The following is a 16,259-nucleotide window of genomic DNA, read 5'->3' on the forward strand; positions in this document are numbered from 1 at the left end:
GGCACTAATTACAGTAATATCATTTACAGTACAACAGAAATGAACTCACACTACGGCAGCTACTGCCAAACAGCAGCTCCGCCTGTTAACAGTTGTAGAACCCAGAAGTCACTAAATTTCATTGGTCTTTCTTTTCACGTTTATAAACCAATGGACTGATCAAGATCTCCAATGGTTAACTTTTCTCTAAAAATGAAGAAAGCACACAAGTGAGGTGTTTTTTTTTAAGATAGATTTTAATTTAGATAAAAATTTAGAAAATTTTTTTTAGTCCTCACCCAAGGATATATTCACTGATTTCAGAAGGAGGAGAAAGAAAAGAGAGAAACAGAGAGACAGAAAGAAATGTCAACTGGCTGCCTCCTGCCCGACCGACCCCCTCCACGGCCCCGAATCAAACCTGCAACCTTTCGGTACATGCAAGGACACTCCCGCCAACTGAGCCACCCAGCCAGAGCCAGATTTTATTTTTAATTAAATTTACTGGAGTGGCATTGGTTAGTGAGATTATACAAATTGAATGTACACTCTTATGATACATGATCTGTATACTGCACTGTGCGCACCCACAGTCAAATGATCTTCCATGTATTTGACCCACTTTACCCTTTATTACCACACAGGTGAACACTGTTAAAGCCAACCAAAGCCAATTCAACTCATGTGACTGTGAGGGAGTGTGGCCTCTCCCTGCCCTGCCGGGGACGAGAAGAGTGATACGCAGCCTGTAGCTCTAAAATGCTGCAACCGATCTGCCCTACGTTACCCGCAGGCCCGATGGTGAGCACTCCTCTCACTCCAAAGCACACCCGAGATGCAAGGCGCACTCACACTGCCGTCAGGTGGCCCCACTCCTCCACTGCGTCTTTTTCTGGTATTATGCTTAAAGTTTGTAAAATCCTCACCCAAGTATTTAATGTTTTATCTGTTTTATTAATCTCCTTTATTAGCAGATTTGAAGATCTCACACCCACCTGACCATTACATGGTAAGTGAAAAAGATGAGTAACATAAATTCAGAACTACCCCGACGCTGCAATGACTACGTCGGTAAGCAGACGTCGTGTCCTGCAGACAGCTCTCAGGTTGTGCTGTCCCGGATCGGAAGCACAACTGTGGCAGCAGGGACAGGACAGAGAGCCAGGACAGAGAGCCCGCCACGTACCTCATTGGCGCCACTGAACAGAGGTTCTCCAGTGTGCATTTCAACCAAAATACACCCAAGGGACCACATGTCGATAGCAAGGTCGTAAGGCATTCCCAGTAGCACCTCTGGAGACCGGTAAAAGCGACTCTGAATATACTGGTATATCTGAAATATATTTCAAACTAGTATTAATTCCAAAATAAGTTTTGTTTATTGTAGTCTACACTAGGTTAAGAACACTAATCTAATGTTAACAAAATAGTAACAACAAAAACAATAATAGATTACTTCGTAAATTAGGGTTTCTTTTACTGATTTCAATAATAGACTACAAATATTGTTTAAAGAACTAAAAATGTCCAAGGAGTGGTTAATCTGCCTGTGAAATGCAAAATGTATAAAACTAAATAAAGTCTTCTCATTTAGTCCAGTCCTAACTAGTAATCAAGATGCATCTTAAAACAAGCATGCCTTATTATAAGAAGATATTGAGAATAATTTATTTCTCTATTAATTATGTTGTTGCTATTGCTGGCACTAGGGTTTACCGTTAACAGCTAAACTGTATTTATAAGATTAACCTTCTTTAGGGTAACTTAGGTTGGAATGTATTTCCGCAGTAAGAGTCAAACAAACTGAGCACCATGTAAAGGAAAACCCGGTCATCGGCACTGCACTAGTGCCACAGGTTAACCCTAGAAACATTGCCATGTACAGATGCAACAGAAGTTGTTTCTGGTTAATCAGTCCCATCTCTGTTCTGTCCCCTTCTCACCTCAATCTAAGACTTCTTAGAAAAGAAAATACTGCAATGGGTTCTTTTCAATGAGGTAATCTGAAACTGTCTTGAGAGACCAATTCATTTTCATTTAGCCATTATAAATTTATATCTAGAAATACTGGCAAAGACTTATTTTTTAAAAACCAACTAAGAAATAAAATCCTCCTAACTAAACTTTCTAAGTGAACACTCAGACCAGGCAGCCAGGAACGTGGCTCCCCCCTCCGTCTCCAGCCAAGTTTCCAAGAGTAATCTCTTGCTTCTTGGGCAAGTAAACCCCATCTTACAGTATTCTCAGAAAAGAAAGTCTAATTCAAAGGGACCAGGAAGAAGGGTTACATTTCCCAGTGTTTATAAACTAACATCACTGCTGAGTCCCAAAGACTCCGCTACTGAGATGATCTTATGTCCCACCTAAATGCAAGTCAGTCTGTCACCTTCACACGTAGTTTGGTTACGGTGGCAACAGGGTCATCTAAAAGGCTGCGCACCAGAATCTCTGAATGCTCTGTGAAATTCACCTGCCCTGCCACCTTCTGATGCTGAACCAAGAGACCTAGGGCACAGCCAGTGCATGTGTATTTTGGAAATGATTTCCCACGTGGTTACAAGTCACTGAGCTAAAGGGACAGTTGTCTCTGTTTGGCTGGCGAGAGACTGTGTTGGATATTATGACAGAACTTGGTTCAAATAGAGAAAATGTTTTCCCAAGTGTAGAACCTAGTCAAGTAACTCTAGGAAGAGTGTGTGTTTTCCAGTCAATACACACGCCACCCCGCATAAACAGCTCTGAGCATCTCCTGACTTTCAAAGGCATCCGAAACAGCAAACTTTCCATCCCACACCTTCAATTTTGAAAATTATTTCAATTATCTATATAGCACTGCTGCCATAAAATTTGCAGAAAATAAAAAAATAACAAAAAGCCAGACAATCCTGTGAGCTGGCTACAAACCCCCCAGATTAAATTGATCTGCTGTATTTGAAGCCCAGAAAAGCACTGACCCAGACAGGACATCTTACTAATTTGCAAAAACAGAAAATGGAGAGGCAGTATAAAATACTAATACATGTAAGTTATTGTGCTTTTCCTTCTTTTAAAAAATAATGCAGTCTCAATACTTTCAAGCAAAAAGGAACGGTGTTTAACACAGTAAAATATTATTCAAATGGTGATCCTACATCTTCCCAAGAAGAGAACAACCTCTAACTTCTAGTTTAGACCTAAAACACTGTTCAGGAAAATGTGAGAAATAATGCTACAAAAAAATAAATATTAGAAAAAACTTCCTTTCCTAAGTCACCTAAACCTAAATTTATGTTTTGCTATAGCCATGTCTATTTTTAGCAATCTGCAGAAAACCAGTTGGGACAAGCTTCAGAATTTATATAAGAAAAATATTTTAATTTATTTATCAGAACAAGTATGTCTACCAACTATGCAATTTCTGTATTATATTCCCATGTGGAATACCAAGTTATCTATATTTTTTAACCCATTAGTTTTATTTAGGAAAATATTTCTCTTGCTCTATCATTAGGGAAGTATTTTACAGCAGTGATTGAATGTTCTAGCATTAGAATTTCCCCAGATTTACACTACAACCTCTATCTGAAAAATACAGGTCATTTTTTCTACAAGGTGCTACAAGTCACCTAACATTTAACTCACTCACCACCTACTGTCTCAGTCTATTAGCATACAGTAATATTTAAAATCCACTTTGAAAAACCAGTACCTTCCAATTTAAAGTATTACTAGTCACATTTTAAAAGGCATTTCCACAAAACAGGTATCAACACAAGTTAATTCAAGTGCTACCTTTTCAAGACAGCCATTCTGTAATTGCATCCATACTGTATACACATTAATAACACTTCCCATAGCTTCCGACACGATTTTACCTAATTCTAGTTAATTCACAACTCCTGAAGCATACTTACCCGCTGCCCCAACTGACAAGAACTGCCAAAGTCAACAATCTTGATTGCACTGCGTTTGGGGTTACAGAGAAGGATATTCTCGGGTTTTAGATCACAGTGAATGATGCTAAGTTCTGGAGTCGCAAGGAAAAGCAGTGCAGTGCACATCTGCTGTGCAAACTTTCGTGTTAGGTTCAAAGAGACCCCTCGAAAATTGGTGTTCCTCAGTAGGTCATAGAGGTTGTAGGACAGCATTTCAAAAACTAAACAGAGATGGTTTCGAAACATAAAGTGGCGTTTCAAATGCACTGAAAGAGAAAAGAGTTTCATTTAAAATTATACATGAACCAATAAAATGAAGGTATGTGTGACCTCTCAAAATTCTGTAACATTACTATGTCAAATGCAGAGTGAAATCGTGTTAGAATTTGGAGATCCACATCCTGCACATTCTTGAATCAAGAGTATCTAAATTGTTCGTCTGCTTTATTAGACAGCTGCAATGTCTGCCAATAAGAAATATAATGTAAGAAGTACCACCAAAATGTCTTGTGTTTAAAGACTTAGGTCAGGTCTAAAAACCTGAGTAGCAACCCGACAGACAGTCCTTGGAATAGAGTACTCCAGTACCTTTTCCCTCACGGGTGGGACAGGCACCTTTTACCTGCTCACAGCCCTGCCTCCGACTCTCACGTGCCAGAGCTCCACCCCAGGACCTGGCCTGCGACAGCGCAGCCCTCTCCAGGGAAGGCTCTGACACAGACACACACCTGCTCTGCTGTGCCTTAGATTTCACTAGCAATTTCCTGTAACAACTGCCAGAGAAAGATACAGATTTTTTTCTCTTTTAGGCAAATATAGCAAATGTTTGAAAATCAGGCTTTGGAAGGTACAAAGTTCATAATCAAAGCATTAGATCATCAAACCAGTATATGGGACATCTTGTGTTAACACTGAAGGTTTGGGAACACTTCAAAATACAGCTCAATTGCAGGAAGAAATTATAAGTATGCTTATGAATAGGGAAAGAGAACACATTACTTGCTATCACTGTTGACTCTCTATAAAGGCTTAATACTTGCTCGACTGCTTCAAAGAATGTGCTTTAAGTATTAACACTAACTGCACATCAAACATGGTCATTCGGTCCAGTGCTGCCCTTCACTATAAAAATTCTTATATACATTTAAACTGAACACCTGTAACTCAACTGTTTGTCAAGGTTACCTATGTTTTGGTTACTCTACAGATCTACCTGAAGTAACTATGACAGTATTCAATGTCTGGTCCCCGAGGATGAGGATATATGGATTTATCCTGGTGGCAATATTGCTTTTAGATCACTCCTGACACACATGATCTAAAAATAGAGTAAACACTACATAAACACTACATGCCTCTGTGGGAAATCTACAGTACAAATCAATACTCTGCAAATAAAAACAATCCTTAAAGGTTACATAAGAATGTGTACCATCTGCTCTCCATCACTGAAATTCATAGGTTTAAAACTAAAAACATGGCTCCACGTGACAGTAAGATACCTCTTAATACGGTCAAGAAGCAGCTACAAAAGGAATGTGGACTTAATGCTTCCGATGAAGATCAGTCCACTCAGCCCCTCCTGCTCTCCCTCCTCAGCACTCACTACCTGCCACGTGCTAAGCATTAAAGACATCGTCAAAGAATGCTCAAACGCAAGTACACCTGTCTAGCCTTTCAAACTAAACTTTGGGGAGAAAAAATAAAGGGTTAGCAAGACTTTGTTTTAGACCTAAACTGAATTGTCTTTGAACCAGATTGTAGAAGTTACTAAATAATCCAGATAAGAAATTACGCCAGCCTTGGCAGGAAAGCTCAGTTGGTTGAAGCGTCATCCCAATACCCCAAGGTTGCAGGTTCAATCTCTGGTCAGGGCACATACACGACTGAATGTGGCAATAAATGGAACAACAAATCAATGTTTCTGTCTCTTGCTCTCCAAAACCAATAAATACAAATTAAAACAATAAAGAACTGTCGTAAAAGAAACTATGCTAGATGGTACAGATTTTTTAAAGAGTTCAACAACTTAAGACTAAAACACTCAGATCTAAGTCAACTATACTGAACAATCACTTCAAAATATAAACAGTTTCCACCATAAAAGAGCAACAGGACTTTCAGACACTTTACATTTCAGATATCAACTCTACCGGTATGGCTGCATCTACTTCAGAAGTCCTTTCTTTACTGTTCTGAAACACAGAACCTCAGTATCTTATGCGTTCACCATCTTCCCAAAAGAACTTAAAAAAAAACAAAAACAAAAACTCATCCAAAGGAACATCTGTGATAACTTACCTAATTAATAATGATTAATCAGTTTACTCAGAACAAAAATGATAGTCATTATTAAACAAGAACAGACTAGCTAACATTTATTGAGCCCCTACTACATGCCTGACATATTTTCTTTCAATGAAGCAGAATTAAAACGTTACTGCAATGGATCAACGCACAATACAACACCCAAGAGTAAGAAGAGGAAAGGCATGTCCAGGGACCACTGTTTAAGTTGAGCATCCTCAGAATGACCTTCTTGTGCTTCTAAGACTCTCGAATGGAAATGGGCTCTCCTTACACAAGTTATAGTCACAGTGAACAGCAAACATTCAGTAAATGTGGGGAAAAAAAAAGGGTTTTAATAATAATATTATCACTATGGATTATAATAGATATCTAAAGAGAAGAAACTAAGAAAGAACAAGTAATAGTATAAACTCATTTTATTGTACAGTGGGGGAATGAAGGGTGTTCATAAATGAAATCTACTCTGAGTATCTGAACCTTATAGCTGTGAACATACATTTTTTTGTTTCCGCTACTTTGGGGTGGGAATTAAAGAACCATTAACACCACAGTGTCCCTCCTTATTTTCTTAAAAAAGAGTTAAATAAAATTTAACCTCACTTTACCAGGTAAAGCCAGAATTTCTGAATGTAAGTTGCTAAGTATGCATACGCCCACAGAAACTTTTGCAACTAATTAATTCTAAGGTCTCTATCATTAAATTAAATGGCTTATTTATGCTTGGCGCAATTTATTTCTTGGTGGCACATAAAATATTGGTGCCTGACAACCACTGGCATCTTAGATTTAATTAAGAATAGTGTTAAAGAATGTATAATTAATTGTATGTTTTGCCCACATACCAACTGGCCCTAGACTTCACTATTCTCTTCGTTTTTCTGTCTCTTTTTTTTTTTTTTTTTTCAGGAAAAATACCATGTGAAAATGAAGCAAAGACAACCTCTGGGGTCGGGCAGAGGTAGGTTCACATCCCATCTCCAGAGTCCTGAAGCCTTGAGTATTGTTTCTCTTTACAATGGGTTGGCCAAAAAGTCCATTTAGTGTTTTCCATAAAACGAATGACACATTTTTCATTTTCACCAATACTTTATCAATTTGAACATTTTAAGTATGTTGGCTACTTCCTGCTTTTGGCTTCTAGTGGGTGGAGGCAAAGGGTGCTGCTGAACATCTTCCAGTGCGTAAGACAACCCAACAGCAAAGAATTATTTGGCCAAAATGTCAATAGTACCAAGAAACTTCGCAAATCACTTTAACATGTTTGACCAGTCACAGCACCTTCTCCATACAGTGCATAAATCTTTTTTTTTACGTCTCAGTCGTGTTTTTACCTTTCTTGAAATAATGCAACTTAATATGCTAAAAATGTTGCGCATTTTCTTCCATCTTCAATATTGAAAGGGCTACACAAAAATTCACCAATTTTGGTTTCTTTTTTTTTAATGCACGCTGATACGACAGCCGTCACAATACAATCTAACAAAATTGTCTTGAATGAAGTTGAAGACAACTAAGCACTACTAGAGCCATCATATGAAAAAAACATGGCCATTGGTTTTTGGCCAGACCAATATAAACTGTCTGTACCACCATCTTCCTTACAGGACTATGATGATTATTACAGATGGTGGAAAAAAACACAAAGGATATGGCCGAAGTTCAATAAACGATGGCTATTATCTTTTTTCTGTTGTAATCAAGTCCAGCAGTTTTTAATGCTGCCAAATTAACAAACGGCCTGAGGAGGAGCCTGAGATCTTGACTTAGAATGGTTCTATAACCATTAAGAACATTATTAGCTTAAGTCTCACTTCTGATCTATAATAAAAAGGTTCAAGTCACCAGGAAGAGGACTCTCTACATAACTGTACATGATTAAAGCAAATAAATGCGACTTGTAAGCTGCCACTAACCCCGTAAGACACCACTCTGGCTTGTTTCTAAACAGTAGCCACTTGGAATGCGCCTTCCCCAAAACTTAGACTTTGACTAACAGATCAGGTAACTCAGACAAATCATGCCCTCTGACAGAAACAGACAGCTGAGTTTTTAGGCAATCGCTTTAAGATAAAACGAACACATTTCCATACAAAAATGACCATTAAGTCCAGTTCCTGCCCTGGGTCAGGCCCGCCGCCATCCTCGCCCACTCGCTCACCTATGTAGTATTTCATCTCAGTGTCATGTTTGTTCATGAGCTCAAGGAGTCGCACTTCTATCTGGGCTTGATTTAGAAAAGCCTTCTTGTTCTTTATGATTTTAATGGCAACCCATTCTTGCTCCACACGGTCATAGGCCTTAACAACCTAAAAGAGAAGAGAGAGGAATTAAGTCTCTATTTCATTAATAGCAACGATTTCTCAGCAGCTGACAATTCACCTTAACGGTACATTTACCTAACTCTCCGTTCCTCATTCTCCGACTCAAAAGAGATCCTCTTCATTTCTACTAAGTAGCGTCCGTTTACTACTACTTCACAATCACTCAATTTTTTCAACTGAATTTCTTTTGCATCCTTATAGTATTTATAAATATCCATAAAGTAGACAACTCTCTTTCAAAATCATTTCCCTGCTTAAAAATTTATGAATTTTGCCCTGGCTGGTGTAGCTCAGTGGATTGAGCATGGGCCTGTGAAACAAAGGATCACCGGTTTGACTCCCAGTCAGGATACATGCCTGGGCTGCAGACCAGATCCCCAGTAGGGGACATATGAGAGGCAACCACACACTGATGTTTCTCTCCTACTCTTTCTCCTTCCCTTCCCCTCTGTCTAAAAATAAATAAATGTTTTAAAAAATTATGAATTTTAACAAGTGCCCCAGTCTTTCTTACTAAACAATACTGTAAGACAATCTTCCAACTCTTCCTTCAATGAGAGACAAGCCTTGTTCAAACCCCAAATTTTAGTGTAAAATATTTTAAAAGTTCTAAGTCAGCTGAAAAATGTAGATAACTTTCTAACTTTAAATAAGATTTTCATAGATAAAAACTAGGTAAGTGAAATAAAAATTTACACTAAAGAAGTCCAATACGAATGACCAGCACAGTCCTGCAACACAGGGGGACAAGGGTAGGTCCACAGCTGTTCTTACGACACCACGTAATAAGCAGTAATAATCACAGTCATGACTAAATAATAATACGAGAATAAACTGCTGCTTGTACTCATCACTGTAAACTTAGTTTTGCCCACCCCTCTATACATTAAATGCCATAATTAGAAAATTTTGATTGTTTTAAAATGAGAATCAATACTAAGAGGTGTTCCTGACCAAATCACCATACACACCTCTCATTTTAAATTTACTCATTTAAAAGAAGTTTAATACTAACAAAAAGGTTTACATAAAAATCAAGAAACATGGATAAAAGAAACTGTCTCTACCAATCACAAATAACCACTATAACTAATTAAATGAGTAATATTTATAATACTGTATATAATGTGAATAGTTCACAGTTTCAGATACATTATTTAGCACATTCAGAAAGTCTGAAGATGAAGGTAGACAAATTCCAAGTGATTCCAACTTGTGGGCTGAATAACACTGGATTACAGGATAAAAATGAAATATATGTTTTTTGAATGTATTGTTCAATGTTAAATACACTGTCAATGGCAAAGTAGAAACAACTCAGCTGCAATCAAACTTGGAATGAAAAACGCAGTATTTCTAGCTACACCCAATCCTAAAAATCACTGTCTACTGTCTCTTAAACCAGAAGCTACCCACAGAAACAAGTGACCAGGTGCTTCCCACTGTCTACACACACCGGCTGCACCAGAGCTGCAGTTCGGTGCCCAGGTCCCAAAGGTCTCCAGGACAAAGGCCATAGAGGGGGCCCAACTGTTTACTCAATTAGCAAACAGTTAACCAGCTAAATGCCAAAGCAATATATTTTTTTACCGACTCACACATTTCATTGGCAGTTTTTAAAAATACCAATATCCACAGGAACTACTATAAAGGACACATGGACAACTAAGGGGGGTGAAAATGGGAGGGAGGTGGGGAGCACTGGGGGGGTGGGCTGGGATGGGAATAAAAGACAGAAAACTGCCCTGGCTGGTGTAGCTCAGTGGATTGAGCACGGGCCCGCGAACCAGACAATCACGGTTCGATTCCCAGTCAGGGCACATGCCTGGGTTGCAGACCAGTTCCCTGCAGGCCAGTTTCCAGCAGGGGACGCACGAAAGGCAACCATACATTGATGTTTCTCTCCCTCTCTCCTTCCCTTCCCCTCTAAAGATAAATAAAGAAAAAAAAAAAGACAAAACTGTACTTGAACAATAATTCAAAAAAACAATATCCTTCCTGAATTCAGTTGCAGAGGGTCTGATCCAACTGGTCTGGAGCCTCGCCAATTGAGCTCCCCAGGGAAATGTCCACGTGCAAGAAGGACAACCACTGGCCAAGGAAATGAAGGAGTCCCTTCTTCAACAAGGACCTGGCAGAGAATTCAGAGAAAGCCTGACCAAGTCACTAGGGAGACATTCTCTGGTGAGTGGCGGGTCCTAATCCTGAACACACCACAGTGTAAGGGAGGGGCATCGATCTGACCTGGTAAAAACAAGTTTGATGTCAAAGAGGCCTGTATTTTCGCAGGTTCATAGGAACTAGAGTATAAAAAAATTACAGTGGAAGAGGAGGAAAGCATCTCTCTGAGCTCAGAGGCTGAGTATTCAGGGGAAACAAAGTTCAGAGAGTAGGTTACATGGCCATAATTCTTTTGGTGGACATCACAAAAGTAAAAACATCCTGTAGCTAACAACTGCCTAAGTGTTGGAGTAATTGTAAAGGTGGAGACAGCAATCCCTACACTGAGAGTGTTCATAACCTTTCTTAAAAGCTGAGCTTCAGAAGTACCTTTCCTTAAGAAGCTTTGCTAGAGAAAAGCAGCTGCTTCTGACAAAAAGTAATATTTTCATAAAGAGAAACACCACACACACTGAGAAACCCCAGACTCAAAAGAAAAGGGGTTACAAATCAAGAAAAAAGTTTCTGAATTATGTGCAATCGGTAAAAACTCCTTGATATATCGGAAAGAGGAACAACAAAAAAAATTTTAAGTAGTTCAGGACAAGTAATAATAAGACTCCTATCTTCTTCATTAAAATGTCAAAAGAAGTACTGATAACTCAATTGAAGTTAATGACTGACTCGCTGCACAACCTTTACAAAACAAAGGATTGCAGATCAACAGTAAACTGTACCTCAACAGAACAGCTCCGGACTCAATGACACACACTGTAGAGAGCTGGGGGAGCTACAGCCAGAGAAAAGGCTTTTCAAAGTATACAGGGGAAGACTGGCTAGCTCCTGGTCCAGCCACAGCTGACGAAACACTAATGTATTTAGGTTTTTGTGCTTTGTGTTCGGCCTGGGCAGGCAGGTGAGGGAAGGAGAGTTGTGGGTAAAGGAAAAGGCTAGGAATGAAAAGAAAAAACAAGTCCATTGGAGTTCTGAATTTCTGGAACTCCAGATGAACCTCATTTGTGGGACTCCAAGGAACTTCTATCAGCTTTGGTAGAAGCTGCTGAAATGGTCCTTCCAAAGCGTCGGAATTACCCCATCCCACTATTAGTAGTGCTGGTCCTTAGAGGTCTGACAGAGTTAGAAGATGACTTGAGAGAAAATCTCAGGGCACGGCCCCCGGCTTCCCAAGCATTTAAAAAATGCTTGTAGCAGCGGAAAACAGTAATTCTTTCCTCTCTGAAAAGGACCATCACACAGGAAGGTAAGCATCTCCAGCATTCATAATGAAGAATCATCCACAGACTACACAAAGCCCATATGAAAGGGATAATACTATATTTGTGATTAAAGTCAATCACTTAGTAGCCTGAAGTAGTTAGTAGCTACAGAAAGTAAATAAAGAAAAAAAAGGTCCAGTGGGAGTTTTACAGCTGATACAGTTTTACTATCTTTAGAGAACTATGGTAATCCAAACACGTATGCATTCCTTAGCTCTATTTACAAATACCGAAAAATATACCACTGAGGAAAGAACATAACACAACGTGATTCACTAAAAAGTTCTGATTTATGAAATGCAGCATCTTCCATTCAATTACCTGTCCAAAGGAACCTTTGCCTATCAAGGAGTCGATTTCGTAACGATCCATCCACTTCTCTCCGTTTTTTACAATATAGTCATAGTTGTCGTCGTCGTAACCATCGTTGTAAACCTTCCTCTCCTTCTTATGACTAGAGTCGTCTCCCTGGCCCTGCTGGTGTCTCCGCTTCTTTTTTGCATAGTAAACCTGGAACGAGAACACGTGGGGTTAAGTGTAATTTAAAACAGCACTGCAGATTGGGGGGGGGGGGGGGGGGCGTACCAAGAAACAAATCTACTATCGGTAGGAAATCAATGAATTTTTGTTCTTTATAACAAATACAAAAAATTAAATAAAAAATTTCCTGTACTTGCTATCTGAATTACAGTATGACACTGATATATAACCAATGAAATATATCAACACTGAAAGTCACTTTAAAATTATACTGCTTATACATTTTATAAATAGAAGGCGTTAAGACACTGGCCCAAAGTACCCCATGTCAGAAGAGTAACAGGACTCGGTTTACATTTATTTTTGAAACTACGGTACACTTTACATACAGCGAGGTGGCATGATCTTGTGAGTGTAATATGAGGCATTTTGAAAACTATGCATATGCTGACATAATCAACAAATGACAAACAAAATAAAGGATATTTTCATCTTCCTCCTGTTAAGCTTCCTCATGACCCTTTCCCATCAATCTCCATTTTATATTGGTCATGAGGCAAGGAGATTTTATAAATGCAAATTTAAATGTACATACATGATATATTCTCAGACATGCTCAATTTTTCAGCCTGTAATAATGTAACAATGAAGGAAAAACAGCCACCCCATCCCCCAACACTCAGGGCCACAACCCTGGTGCTGCTTCCCAGCTTGGGCTATCTGCCTTCTGTTTTCCTTACAAAATAGTTTCTAAGACCAGTAAAAAAATAATAGGTCAATGAGGCAACAGTCCAAGTTACTGGTAAATAACTTTGAGGAAATTATAAATTAGGTTCCATAGAGTAACAGAAAAACTCTAGTTTACAAGGTAGCAATACCGTTAACAAGCTTCAACAAGTTACTATTAATAACAGCTTAACAGTACATTTTAATATTTATCAGATCTTAACAAACTGACATTAATAAAAGTAATTTATCCGAGATTCTCAGATGACCAAAAGCTACTTTGGCACATCGTTTACAACTCAGTGCGTACAAAGCTCAACTCAGGAATGTTCCTCAAGGAGTTGATTCTAATTTTATCTAGTCACATCGATATAATAACACTGGCATTAAACAGCATCAAGCCACTGTGAAATTCATACATATATAAGAACATCTTTTTTGATAAACGGCTCTAAAAGCTGGTGGAGGACAAGCCTTTAATGTGAAAGATGTAGGGCTCACATTGGAAGAGAAAAAAAAAAGCACAAGCGTGTCCGCTCTTCTCCAGAAAAGCTCACTGAATAATTAAGTTACAGAGCCAGAGTTGAGGCTAGAAGCAAATGGCAATCAGCCAAAGGGCTAAGACACTAAAGAATAAGTTTTAGTGGCAAAGAGTCAAGTTGAAAGATGAGTGATGAGTAATTCGAAGTGTTGTCTATGTTTTCTCCCTGACCTACTTCCGTTCCAAAGGGCTTTCAGATATCTTACACCGAAAAGATACAGATAAAAGAACACACGGAAAACTTAAAAAGACAATTTAAAACCACAAAATATAGATCAAATAAACTAGGCCAAATGCCTGTTAACTGGTTATTAAATATATCTCAGAGCTCCCTCGGCATCCATGGTAAAAGTAGAAACAGATACATAAAATCTTAAGCAAAATTCTAACATAAACATACTTTTATAGTGTCACTGTGCCCTCACTTTCCTTTCTTATTTTAAAAAAGTTATTACATAAATGACAGCATATATTAAAGACAACTCTGAAGAGAGGGGGAAGTTATCTACAAGTATAATATTTTTTGCAATCCTTGTTTGTGTATCCTCCTTCTTTTACATAATTATATTGTCTGTGGATCATTAACTTACCAGTTTTCACAATAATCATCAACACAACCACCACTGGGGTAAAACAAAAAAGTTGAGCACGACTAACAGGTCACAAAATAACTTTTCCCCTATACTGCAAGAGACACGCTGTTATAACAAATCAACAGTCTTACCTCATTAATATGCTTATATGTTTTGATCAAGTCAACAGAGAGTTTCCTCAGCGGAGCGGTTGCGGGGTCACGGAAGGTTTGGGGCATCCGCCTCTGTAACATGACAATATCAGGCATCACCTTAAATAGACAGAAAAGACTAGCACTTTAACTATGCTGTACTGTTATGAATTCCCTCCTCTGTAACCCATGTATATGTTACTTTTTAAAAAGGCATTTACATTAGAGGATTATATGTTCCATTATCTCTTTCAACCAGCTCCACTAAAGACAATGGCAAATGATTCAATGAAATTAACAGATAATAAACCCAGCTGCGCGAGGCTTCGATCCTGTTCCCCGAATGAAAAAGTGGAATTGCAGACACGCCTCTGGTCCAGGAGACTCTCACGATGCTGCCCAAGAGGGCTTCTCCATCATAAAGCTAGCCCAACAAAAACTTTCTCCTGAATTATTCCTAAAGCCTGGCCTGGTTCATGACAGTCAAAGACAAACCCAATGTCAGTTTCCTCAACAGGATTTCAGGACCCAGTTGGCACCACAAAGCAAGCTGGCTGTGAAGCAGGAATGGAGGCAGGTGCTGCAGAAGTACAGCTCCCCAACACCCCAGGCTCTGCCCTCTGCTCCCACTTCTTTCCCACACTGAGTCAACAGGCCCTCCGCAGCCCCGCCCTGTGCTCTGCTGCTCAGGACCAGTGGACAGACTACACACTTACACACTCCCTGGTCTGAGGCTTTTCTCCTCCTCTTCCCACTCAAAGGAAAACTCCGTAAGGGCAGAATTCTTTTGTTCAATGTTGTATTCCCTGTGCCTCAAACAATGCCTGGCACACAGTAGGTGTTTAATAAATATTTGAATAAACAAATGCATCCACTAATAATCAATATCCCTACTTATGATTATACTAGGAATGTGCCACAAACCAGTTCCACAGGACACCTTAAAGCCGGTGAAACTTTCTTTTAAAAAACTCCTTTCACCCATACTCCATTTCCTCCACTCCCTGCCATGCCCCCCCACCCCCCGCCTCGCCCTGAGCCAATCCTAAACCACATCTTTTTCATCACCTAATAGGCAGTCAGGGTTCAAATGGGAGTTTCCAGCTAGAGGGGCAGGGAGAGCAGAGCAGGTGCCTGCCCTTCCCCTGTACCAACACCCAGGAACACTGCAGCTAGCTCATCACCAGCACTGATACTTGTTCCCTACTCTTCCACTGTGGGTCAGGACGGAAGGGGATCCCAATGGGGCTTTTGCAATTAAAAAACACATCCTCAAAACCAAGTAATTGGATCAAGGTACCTACAGTCACCACTAGTGGCCATCCTGGGGTTCCCTTCTGGCTCTTACTGACATTTACTCCAGTATAATCTACTGAGCCCAAAGTGAATGATGCAGGCCCTCTCAAAGGACACTTTGGTCACTTTGAGAGGCAGAGAGACAGCAACCACATCATACTGAGCAAGTCTTCAGAGAAATGCCTGGAGTTTTGGGATAATTAACCAAGTTAAGGAAGGAGGGAAGGAAAAGAGAAAGAGAGAGGAGGGAAGGAAGGAGGGAAGGAAGGAAGGGAAGGAGGGAAGGGAAGAAGGGGGAGGGGAGGGGAGGGGAGGGAGAGAGGAAAAAAAGAGGGTTCTAAGGTGACACTGGACATAACCAAAGCAGGAAAACAAAAAATCACCACCCTTGTGAAATGAAAAAATGATAAGAGTTATCACAGCAATTACTAGGTACACATTCTCTCTAACCAGTATTAACATTAGTTTCCTGTGCACCTACACTCAAACTCTAAGAAGTTATCCACAGGGTACGTTCACAGAATTACTGTT

General features: G+C 39.5%; 1 protein-coding gene across 6 annotated transcripts in view; it reads right to left on the reverse strand.

The window, feature by feature from the left end:
• The window catches only part of DYRK1A (dual specificity tyrosine phosphorylation regulated kinase 1A), a 179,940-nt gene that overhangs the window by 18,821 nt on the left and 144,860 nt on the right, over window positions 1-16,259 (reverse strand). For 5 of the 6 annotated variants that reach the window (XM_037127136.2, XM_053657723.1, XM_037127135.2 and 2 more), the window contains 5 exons: window positions 14,433-14,552; window positions 12,283-12,471; window positions 8,362-8,509; window positions 3,873-4,159; window positions 1,166-1,312 (listed from right to left, as the gene is read on the reverse strand). In XM_037127136.2, the coding sequence (XP_036983031.2) occupies window positions 1,166-1,312; window positions 3,873-4,159; window positions 8,362-8,509; window positions 12,283-12,471; window positions 14,433-14,552 (891 nt within the window). The remainder of the gene's footprint in view (window positions 1-1,165; window positions 1,313-3,872; window positions 4,160-8,361; window positions 8,510-12,282; window positions 12,472-14,432; window positions 14,553-16,259) is intronic. The other variant, XM_037127138.2, reaches the window with a different exon arrangement.

The sequence above is a fragment of the Artibeus jamaicensis genome, unplaced genomic scaffold (genome assembly GCF_021234435.1).
Source record: "Artibeus jamaicensis isolate MK-2021 breed Jamaican fruit bat unplaced genomic scaffold, CSHL_Jam_final scaffold_474, whole genome shotgun sequence".
NCBI classification, from domain to species: Eukaryota; Metazoa; Chordata; class Mammalia; order Chiroptera; family Phyllostomidae; genus Artibeus; species Artibeus jamaicensis.